We start from the raw sequence: 11888 nt of genomic DNA, 5'->3' as shown, positions 1-11888 counted from the left end.
TAGCTGGTTCACCACACATTGATTGGTCGTGTTTATACCCCAGTAGAATATCTGTTGGATTATTGCTTCAGTTATATCATTGTTGGGGAATTCCTTAACCATGGTTCTATATCTATCCCAGATTTCATGATGGGGTTCATTTGGTTCCTGTTTAAATGCTAAGATCTCATCCCTTAATGCAGCCATATGTCCCGGTGAGAAAAACATGGCTATATACTTGTCGGCCAACTCATCCCATGTAGTGATGGAATGATTGAGGAGCCTTTCGAGCCAGTCCAAGGCTTTCCCTCTAAGTGAAAAAGGGAACAATTTCAGTCTCAATGCATCCTCCGACACCTTTTTTTGTTTGTTTCCCCAGCAGGTATCCACAAAGCCCTTTAGATGTTTATATGCATTCTGAAGGGGAGCACCTGTGAAGTACCCTCTTTGCTCTAATAAGGTCAACATGATATTTGTAATCTAGAAATTGCCCGCCCGAATCCGAGGTGGGACAATTGCACTTGCGTACCCTTCATTTGGAAGCACCCGGGGAGCCACTCGCGGAGGAGCTGGGGGAGGGTTTGGAATATTGTCATTGGCCTGGGGGCCTCTTCTTTGAGCTTGAGGTACTAGAGGAACTTCATCATCACCTTTATCATCTACCTCCTCCCCGGGGATAACATTTCCGATCGGATCATTGTTTGCCATTTTGTACTTGCATCGATTAACTCACACAAGTTAGTAAAAAAGAAGAAAAGAAAAACAAAACACACAACTAGTCAGATAGATAGCCAAAACCGTTTAACTCCCCGGCAACGGCGCCAAAAAGTGATTGGCTCCAACCCTACACCACTATAAAATAGCGAGGAGTGGTCGATGCAGCTTTTACCCGAAGGGTCGAGATCGATTTTCACAAAGAGTTAATATTGGTTTGGAGTTGGGTTTATATCTAATCTAGCTATATGTGTTGATTTAATTGCACTTCTAACCATGCTTGGAGTTGCCATTCTACTTTTAAATGCTAAGGATTACTGAAAATAAGCTAAGTACAATATTTTTGTAAAGTTTTCTCAAGTGATAAAAAGCACTAGGGAAGTGACTTACAACTAGGCGAGTATCTAATGAAATCTAAAATTTAGGACAAGTTGTGATATAACCTTTACACAAAATTACTCACTCTATACCTCTCGGTAGTTTGAGTGACTTTGCCCTAATTGGCTTTCTCAAGCCCAATTGGGTGTTCAAATAATACAAGTAAAATTGGCTCAAGTCGGGTAGTACTATCTCTAGGTTTAACCCTCTTGAGTGAACCCCAATTCCTTGTTAGCCTAATTTTCCTAGATTTAGTCCCTTTTTCTCAAGAAGAGTCTAAGTCATAAAGGCATGAATCAGTATTTGGAACCACCAGTTCTACAATTAAAGCATGAATCAAGCTAAATATTACTAACCCATAAATAATTAAGCCCTACCCATTAAATACACACACTAGGGTTGGGTCACAACCCTAGCTAATGGGCTTAGCTACTCATAATAACCTTATAAATCAAAGATGAAGATGAAATATAAGCCATAAAAGTTGATTACAAGAATAAAATCTAAGAAATTAAGCTAAAGCTACTCTAAACTTACTCAAAGTAGTAAAATACGGATGTTCACGAGCTCCTCAGTACAAAAGATAACCTAAAAATCTGAAAAAGATCTACTTATACACAGCTAAAATTACTGAACAAAAATACCTCTACGGAGGTTCCGCTGTCAGCGCAATACTGAGCGCCTCAGTGCTTGAACTTTCCCGGCCGCGCAAAAGCAAGCGCGGACCGCGTTTCTTCCATTTTGAACTGGGGTGGGCTTGATTTCACTGGGTGCATAAAATAGACCGCCTCATCGTTATCTTCGACTGCGGCCATGTAAAATGTCTGCGGATCGCGCTTTTCATTTAAGATCTAATTTTTAAGCCTCTGAATCATTAATTCGCCCTCAGTGATTTTAGCACCACGGCCGCGTCAAGTATTCCGCTACCGTACTATTTCACTGTGGTCAGTGGTATCTGTTGTGCCCAAAATTTCCTTCTCTGAATCTCAATTCCGCTGTCAGCGTATTTATTGCCGCCTCAGCGGTGAAACTTCCGCGACCGCTATTTTCCTTCGCTGTCAGCACTTTTGTCTCAGCTTTGAACTTGTGCAGGTTTAACTCCTTTATGAGCTGGTTATGACTTTCTTGCTTCAATTTGACCAAACCCTGCAAACAAGCACAATAAGTCAGTTTTCGGGAATACTTTTACACATTTTTGATCTAAAACCTAAGCAAAAGAGAGGATAAGATGGGCTAGAATCCATAGTTATCATCGGTCGTCACTCATTTGCTCACCTCGAGCTCGTCCTCCTTGGCCTTTAGCGCTGCCTCAAGCACGTTGCACCTGTTGATGACCCTCATAAGTTCCTTGTCCCTCTTCCTCAGCTCTTCATCCTTCTTCTTCATCTCCTCATCACTCTGATTGTGCCCATCACGGAGCGACTGAAACTGACCATCCTGGCTGAGAAAATCGGCTAGCGTTCGGTGCTTGGTACGGTACTTGGAGGTCATCTTCTTAAAAATGGCCATCCTCTGCTCCTCCCGCTGGTCGCGCTCAATCTCCATAATAAGGGTCTGACATGCAAAAGAAAAAGAAAACAAGAAGAGAAAGAAGAGGTCAGTGTAATCAAGATACACGTACGAAACTAACCTAACATAAGAAAAGCAAACTTACTCGCAGGGCCATGCCAGATATACCCAACGATAGGTCCGCATCTTTTAGCGTCTATAGCGTCCTATTCTCGGAAGCTGCGCACAAGGGTGCGAAGGCCGGCACCACCCGTTCTGAGTTGACCAAAAGGTCGTAGTCCACGGGAATGACTATATGCCGGTTAGGACCCTCCGTCCTTATCTCCACACAATTAGTCCTCTCCATGAAGTTCCGTGCCTCTTCAAGGTCGACGTCTGAGCTAGAGTCATCGTCCCCTGCAAGGACAACTCTACCTCCCCCGGCCGCCGTTGATGAGCCACCTTTAGTGGCATGCGTAAGCTCTCCACTACTACGAACCCCCTCAACCTCAAAGGGCCTCCTCTCTATGATGACACTTTCCGTAGAAACAGCCTCGACATCTGGTGTAAGCACCGATTCCGCTTCCAAAGCGATGGATCTCTTCGGCTCAACATTAGCGACAACGCCCTTCCCGGTCTCCGCCCTTCGTCTTTTCCTCGGCGATGCCTCCTAGCCATGAGATGACTTATCCACAAGATGAAAAATAGGCTGAGAAAAGATCTCATCCGGCATGGAGACAGTTTGAGGGGTGGATTCCCTCAATGGTGGAACCTGAGTTTGACCTTCTCAAGCAGACTCGACTAAAGCAAACTGCATTCCAGCTAACGCGATGGCCTGGCAAAATTCAAGGACTGTAAACCTCACCTTTTTGGAAACTCGCCGACCTGGTACCAAAGGAAGGTTGCATCAAAAGGCGATAGAAAACGATAATAAGTTGGAAGGGAGAAATCACTTACTGGACGAAGTCTTGGGTCCGAAGTGCTTGTGAAAGGACACCCAGTCACGAATTCCCACGGTGTGGGGTAACACACGTGCCACCCAATCTTCAATATCGAAGACGGGAGAAGATGCACGTCACTCAGATGGGAACAAGGAAGTTGAGTGAGTCGAAAATGAAAGAGAGAAAATAATGAACATATGACAAGATACTCACGATTATAGTTCCATTGCTCATGAAATCCGGTTGGATTCGCCACCAGATGCTCGATCTTGATGAAGAAATATTTATGCTAGAACCGGCGGTTAGCCTTATCGTCCATTCCGGCCACAACCCTTTATCCTACGATGCCGCAGATGTATCGATGTGCCTCTATAAAAGCTGGGTGAGAATAGATGTAGCAGATGGTAAATATTGACCTCACAGCCGGCCAACTCTGCGTACTTCGCCCGTATCAGAAAAACTTTGTTTAAATACGTGGAGAGTTGCGCCGGGCAGACGTTGTAAAGCGGCAAAACTCCTCCCCTAATGGGGGAGAGGAAGAGAATAACCAACTAAGAACAGATAAACGTAGAAAGCATAATATCTGGGTCGGTGAACCTGTACTGTGTCGCCCCCCGCCGGAACAATTTCGACGTGAGAAGGAATGCGATATTTAGACCGGAGGTTGGCTATTTGAGGTGGCCACGTCTCAGAAAGCTCCTGAGCAATAGTGGGAGCAAGTTCCTTTTGGAAGTCATTTCTGACCAAAGGGTTCTTAGGAACCACCTCCTCCACGGTGGGGAAGCTTTCTTCCTCTTCAGCCATGAATTCCTCACCGCCGGGAGGAAATGCCACCGATAAAAGAGTGGCGTCGGAGAATTCATCATGAATATGAGGGGATTTTGACATATTTTCGTAGTGAAATGTGTACAACAAAGTCAGAAGAAGATATCAACTGGGAAAAAAAAATCAGGGACTGGAATTGAAGAGGCTGTAAGAAATCGGAAGTGGAGATCGGAGAAGAAGATCAAAGCAGGAGAATATGCATACGAAGTGAGAAACGATGAAAATTTTAGAAAATGAAGCCCCCTCATATATTTATAGGGTTTGGTGACACCAGAATCGAGGCAAAGGATCGTCAATGGCACCAAATCGAAGCGACAGAAGCACAAACACTGTATTGGGAAGACGCGTAATAATGACGTGCGTGGCCATGGCATCATCCCACGTTAGCCATACCAACCGCAGCCCTGCTGGACACACCGTCTTTTCGACCTCGACCGATTTGATCCAATCAACACAACCAAATTTCTTCTGAATGGGCGCAGAACAGATCCGCTAAACGAGGACGTCCAAGATCACGACCTCAACAAGCGGAGGGACTAACTGTATTGGTCAAAATTTGGACGACTTGATAACTGCAAACAAACATGGTCGAAGATTAATGATGAGGAGTCGTCTTAAGAGGGATTAGTGCCGAGTAAGTAAATGGAGCATGGAAGCAACGGTAGAATAAGTTTAAGAATAGAAAGATGGAATATTCCATTGGATATTTTTTCTGTTGTACTTTTGAGGGATTTCTTAGGAATATCCCTTATAAATAGGAAGAGATAAAGAACAATTGGGGGGGGGGGGGTCTTTACTTTTTCTGATAAGAGCACATTGTAAAGGGTTGATTACAAAAGGATATACACTTTTCACTCACAAGATCTAAAGATTCCTTATCCATCCTCGTTTTCTATTACTCACGTTGTCGTCAGGAAGGAGAATCATCCAAGTCATCTATTATTTGAGTGATAAATTCCTTCTTATTACATTCATTACCATTATCAACATTTATTGCTTGCTTTTATTACGAAAATCATTAACAATCATTGGGTATTTGTAGTTGGTATACAATATTATCGGATTCAGTCCTACATTATCAATACACCTAAACGTTAGATCTAGTGGTTATTATATTTAACTAGGATTCACCCTATATTTTCTCATTAATTTATTTTAAGGAAAGGTTTAATACTTTTTTTTGGTAAAACAATGATATCCCCTCAATATCAAGCAATGAGTCAACAACATTTTGAAGTAATCACTAATCACTAAAAACCAAACAAAAAAACCAACTTTTGCGCTTCACGGGTGTGCAAACAAGTGTGTAAAGAAAGCTCCTTTGATAATCATATGATCTGTGCTGTTCACTTCGGCTCCTATTCTTCTGCCTACATTGGAAAAATGTCAGCTGCCTAGGCCCTAACTAGTACTCCATCAACTTCATTTAATTACACTAAACACTCTTAACATGATTCATATACTCCGTGTATTTTCGAATCAAGCACTTGCATCCTTTGTATTACAAAAATCCTATACTTTTTCTCTACGAGGTATATCCGCAACAAAGTATATTAAAATATAATAATTAAAAAATAAATTAAATTTACAAATTAAAAAGTTTGTACCTATTTATTTCTACAAAATTTTAAAAAGAGAAGCTACAGTTCACCTTTTTTATTTTTTATTAAAGCCGCCTTGAGATGAGGTGTTGGGGGAGGCGGGGGTTGGCACAATTTACTTTGGAAACCATCGTATGAATCCTTTCCAACTTATCATGTGAGGCCACAATTTACTAGAAAACTATCATATGCAGAGCATTGCCAACTTAATTACCATATGAAATCATAGTTTACTCTGATACTATCATATGCATATTCTTAACTTATCATATGAAGCTGCACTTTATTTGGAAACTATCATATGCATATAAAATCAACTCTGTCTTGACAGGTACTATAAATTACAGAATGGCTTGTTTATTATTATACTCTCGCTGCCTACTTAGAACGGTATATGCAATCCATATCTTTTTGCTGCCAAGATTTGCTCACTGCTTATACACTAATTAGTAGTACTTTTTAAATGGTAATTTGTAATCAAGCTGTCATCTCAAGAGTTGAGATCATTTTTGTTCATTTGCATTAATGCATCCATTGCCAAATTGGTAACCAATCTATCTTCTCAAGAATTGTAGGACATTTTTGGCCGTATCATTAACGCATCGTTCCAAATTTAACCATATGACACATCAACTGCAGCTTCACTGGTCTTAATTACATAATAGTTACATAATTTTCCTTCCTATTTCTCTTTGCCATACTTAAATACTCAATTTCAACCTGCCTGTTTTGCTTCTCTTTCAGCCACTACATCCCCAAGAAAATGATTTTGCCCTATATTTTCTTGATTCTTTTGGCTGCACACCCCTTTTGTGTCAGCCCTGCACATACAACAAATAGTAACAAAAACATATTCATATTAGCAGGCCAAAGCAACATGTCCGGCAGAGGAGGGGTAGTGAATAACAAATGGGATGAGTACATTCCACCTGAATGTCAATCCAATCCAAGAATTCTTAGGCTAACAGCTGAACTTCTATGGGAAGAAGCAAAGGAGCCAATGCATCAAGATATTGATTATTATGCAGTTTGTGGGATTGGTCTTGGCATGTCATTTGCTAATTCAGTCTTGAAAAATGAACCAAAAATAGGTGTGATTGGTTTAGTGCCATGTGCTGTTGGTTCCACAAATATTAGCCAATGGTCTAAAGGATCTTCTTATTACAATCAGATGTTAAAAAGAACTCAGACTGCGTTACAAGGTGGTGGGACAGTTCGAGCACTTTTGTGGTATCAAGGAGAGAGTGATACTTTGGATCTTGAGGATGCAAAATTGTATAATTCAAGATTGCAGAAATTCTTCACCGATGTGCGCAATGACTTGTATGCACCTTCCCTCCCTATTATTCAGGTAATTTCAACATATTCTTTACATTATTAGTGTGTATGGTTATTTTGAGCGTTCCATTTTATGTGACAAGTATGAGGATCAAACTACCTAATTTAGAAAGCTAGTGTCACGATCCGGATTTCCCACCATCGGGAGTCGTGATGGCGCCTACTATTGGAGCTAGGCCAACCCAGTATTAATACATTGCTGATAACATTCGCAACAATATAAATAAAACGAGACAAATAAATAAAAGCGGAAGTCTTTAAATTTAGATAACTGAAATCAAATGCGGAAGTCTAAATACATCTCTACCCAGAGTCTGGGGTCACTAACTCACGAACTACTAGAGAGTACTACAAACAAGGTTTGAATAAAAGATATTATGCTTTGTTCCGATACAAAAGGGAAACAATCTAAGTAAAATAGGAAGGGACTCCGGCCTGCGGACGTCAGCTAGGCTACCTCGAAAGTCCCTGGACTGAAGTCAGCTCCCGATCAAATCCTACTGCTGAGGTCCAAAAGCTGCTCCTGGATCTGTGCAAAAAGTTGCACAGAGTATAGCATCAGCACAACCGACCCCATGTGTTGGTAAGTGCCCAGCCTAACCCCGACGAAATAGTGACGAGGCTAGACAGAGCCTACCAAAAACAACCTGTGCAGACATATTCAATAAAAGGGAATACACAGAATTTAAACAGCTAAGAGGGAGGGGGAAACATGCTATGGGGGTGTAGCAGTTCAGATATAAAGTCAACAGATAGAGAAGTGAAACTGTACAATAGCAAAAGTTAAGGAGAACAGGTTAATCGACAGTTGCACGACATCAACCTTCGTGATTTTACTCTCGTTCTCACCAAAACAATCATATAAGGTACACGGCATTAACCTTCGTGCTCTTCCTCACATAAACTCTCATATTAAGGCACAGAATGACCCTTCGTGCATAAATATTCAAAACATGGCACGGTATGACCCTTCGTGCATAAATATTCAAAACATGGCACGGAATGACCCTTCGTGCATAAATATTCAAAACATGGCACGGAATGATCCTTCGTGCATAAATATTCAAAACATGGCACGGTATGACCCTTCGTACTTTTACACTCTTTCCTCACAATAACAAACAATGCACGACATCACCCTTCGTGCTTTATCGCTCTTCCTCACCCAAACAACAATCACAAACAAAGGGGCAAGGGAGTGAACGAATAATAATATGAATCCCGGTAAAGGAACACAATTAAACAGTTAAATCTCGGGAAGGGAACAAAATCAATAAATTCCAACATCCCGGCAAGGGAGGTAATCAACAAAGCAACAAACATCCCGGCAAGGGAAAAATTCAATAACTCTTTCTCTTTCCATCACTTTTACTTCTCATCTCACTTTACCACCTGATCCAATGCTCCAAAGGGTTTCAATCATTTCTTATACTTTCACGCTTTATAATATAACTCGAGCCAATGCTCCAAGAATGTACAACTCATAATTCTTCCTCAAACTCTTTACATTATATGAAATTTATCAATTTAAAAAGGAAGAGATATCACAAAATCCGAATAAACACAAATAAGACTCACGGTCATGCTAGACTCCGGTGTATAGATACTCGTCACCATGCCTATACACCATACTCAACAATTAGCAAATAGCAAACAACACTCTAATCCTATTCCCTCAAGCCAAGGTTATTACCTCGGTCCAAAGAATAGCAATCAACCCTCAAATACCGCCTTTCCTTTATAATCCGACTCCAGAACAACGATATCTAGGCATAATTAATTCAATAATATCAATGAAGACTCGATAACAAAATCCCGTAGCTTAGATATGAAGTTCCTAGCATTCTTCCAAAAATACCAAAATTCGACCCCGGGCCCACACGATCCAAACACGAGGTTCGGACCAAAACCCGATTACCCATAACCCCACGAGTTCAAATATATAATTTATTTTAAGACCCGACCCCAAATTGAAGTTGAATCACTCAAAATTCCCAAAAACCTAACTCCAACCAAAACTCCTAATTTCTACTCTAAATTACATGATTTAAGCTTAGGAACTCAATAGTTAATGATGGAAAATGAAGAAAATAAGTGGGAATTTACTAACCCAAGTGGTCTTGAAGAATGGGGGCTTCAATGGACTCCTAAGTGCTTGGGGAAGAAGAAAGCTCGTGAGTTTTTGAATGAGTCCCGTAGCTACTGTTTCTGAAGTTTTAAAAATTTAACTAGGCAGAATTTGCTCTATGCGATCGCGGAAGAGGGAATGCGATCGCATAGGGTCAAGAAAATTGGCTATTGCGATCGCAGGACTTCTATTGCGAACGCATAGAAGAAACAGGCCTCCTTCCGGATTTTTGGCTTTTATACTTTACGATTGCGAAACAGATAATGCGATCGCATTGAACGAAGGGTGGCTACTCTACGCGATCGCAGGAGACTTTATGCGATCACATTGAACAAATGGGGTACCTGGGATTTTAACCCTATGCGATCGCGGAAGGCCTATGCGATCGCATAGCACTGGGTATCAGAATACCAGGACTGAAAACTTCTGCAATTATTCCAAGTTCTAAAACACTCCGACACACCTCCGAAACACTCCCGAGCCCTCGGGGCTCCTAACCAAACACACACACTAACTCAATAACATCCTACGAACTTACTCGAGCGATCAAATCGCCAAAATAACATCAAAATCAATGAATCAAGCCTCAAAATCATCATTTTTCTTCAAACTTCATAAACTTTCAAATTTAGAGTTTTAAGTTCGAAACACGTCAAACGACGTTCGATTTCAACCAAATTTCACAGAAAGCGCTTTAACCACATATAAGACCTGTACCGGATGCCGGAACCAAAATACGGGCCCGATACCAACGCTTTCTAATTCATTTTCATTTCAAATTTCCAAATAAATTTCAGAAAAATAATTTCTTTTAAAAATTCATTTCTCGGGCTCGGGACCTAGGATTTCGGTTCCGGGCATACGCCCGAGTCCCATATTTTTCGACGGACCCTCCGGGACCGTCAAATCACGGGTCCGGGACCGTTAAATCACGAGTCCGGGTCCGTTTACCCAAAATGTTGACCAAAGTCAACTTTAACCATTTTAATGCCACAATTTACCAAATTTCACATAATTTAACACATAAGCTTTTCTGGCTACGCACGCAAATCGAGGCATCTAAAGGTGGGGTTTTCAAGGCCTCAGAAGCACGGAAAAAGAGAGAAAACCGGTGATGACCCTTTGGGTCGTCACAGCTAGCCTCATCAATTCTAATCAAGATAGTAGAATCTTTTTTTTTAGAATATTCTTGGGTTTTTTTTCTTCAAAAAAATAGAAAATAATACTCGTAGTATCTAATTGGTAAATACATAGATGATTTCTTGGGAATTAGAACAAGAGATATAGAAAATACCAAAAAAAAAAAAAAATTAAAAAATCCTAACTAACTTTTGAATTACATAGAAGAGACCCAATTAAGAAAGGAGATTAATGGTGTTCACTTTAGATATGATTATATGAATAAGATTTTATTCATATATAAAAAATCATTAACTTATGAGTCACTTTTTAGGAAATAAATCGGAGATATATTAGATCAAAGTAAACAATATCTTGCAACTATAATAAAGATTAGACTATCACATTAAGTGCCGGCTAATAATTAACAAGTATATAATTTATGTTTCTTGTTCTTTATGAATAGTAAGTATATTACTTATAGTATTTAATATTTAGAATAGCATTCAAATAAATTTTTATCCTATTATTTATTGTATATAACTTAAAGCATAGTCGAGTTTGAATTTCTTTTGAATGTATTTAGCTCGCTAGTTGACGCTTTACTCTTTATCTTTCCCTGTGATTTGGGCTTTGTTGTGGATGAACAGGTGGCATTGGCAACAACACTGGGGCATTATAAGGAAATTATCAGACAGGCCCAGTTGGGTATTCACCTTAAAAATGTGAAAACAGTTGATGCTAATGGGCTCAAAGTAGGCCCAGATTATGTGCATCTCAGTACTCCAGCAGAGGTCCAGCTTGGACAGATGTTGGCTAATGCATTTCTGAAATTTGGTTCAGAAAACGAATAGATTTGTTTCCAACTGCTCTATATACTACAGTTGGTAATTATGTTTGGAAATTATAATCTTGTCTGTGATAACGATAATAAAAAAATGAGGTCGTCACCATTTATGCAACAAGTTATTAAGGTCACTTAGCTTGCATATTTTTAATAATGAGGTCTATTGTAAATCTTTCTTTATTTACAATAAAGTTAATATTTTTTTCTATCATACTGAGACTATTCGATTATATAAAAGTCTCACGTTGGACAATAACAACAATAATAATAACAATAACAAATTCAATGCAATTTCATAAGTGGGGTCTGGGAGGGCGATTGTGGCGTCTAATTAATTGTTTAACATGTTCTAATTTAGATGCACATGCACGAAAAAGGAGGTAGAGATAAAAGGACACCATAAGTCGCAATGTGAAATATTTTGTAAATATTGATCGGCATATGTCAAAACAGCAGGTAGAAGACAGAGATTGTAATTGGACAACCGGAGGTGTAATGGGACTGTGTATTTCAACTCTAATACTGTAAAA

The 11888-nt window shown here is 40.0% G+C and overlaps 1 protein-coding gene across 1 annotated transcript; it reads left to right on the top strand.

The window, feature by feature from the left end:
• The first annotated feature begins 6299 nt into the window (after positions 1-6299).
• LOC104247111 (probable carbohydrate esterase At4g34215) lies at positions 6300-11468 on the top strand. The gene is made up of 2 exons (XM_009803062.1): positions 6300-7277; positions 11162-11468. Exons 1-2 carry the CDS (start codon positions 6690-6692, stop codon positions 11363-11365), a joined length of 792 nt encoding a protein of 263 aa, XP_009801364.1. The 5' UTR covers positions 6300-6689; the 3' UTR covers positions 11366-11468.
• The last annotated feature ends 420 nt before the right edge of the window (positions 11469-11888 follow it).

This window comes from Nicotiana sylvestris, chromosome 10 (assembly GCF_000393655.2).
Source record: "Nicotiana sylvestris chromosome 10, ASM39365v2, whole genome shotgun sequence".
Taxonomy (NCBI): Eukaryota; Viridiplantae; Streptophyta; class Magnoliopsida; order Solanales; family Solanaceae; genus Nicotiana; species Nicotiana sylvestris.
Note: the sequence above shows the minus strand (reverse complement) of the source record. Positions and strands in the feature narration are given on the sequence as shown.

Bases quoted from the DNA above. Each gene is read 5' to 3' on its own strand.
- LOC104247111 (XM_009803062.1), top strand. From the start codon at position 6,690: ATGATTTTGCCCTATATTTTCTTGATTCTTTTGGCTGCACACCCCTTT. The intron at 7,278-11,161 runs GTAATTTCAACA...GTGGATGAACAG, and splicing joins CTTCCCTCCCTATTATTCAG to GTGGCATTGGCAACAACACT.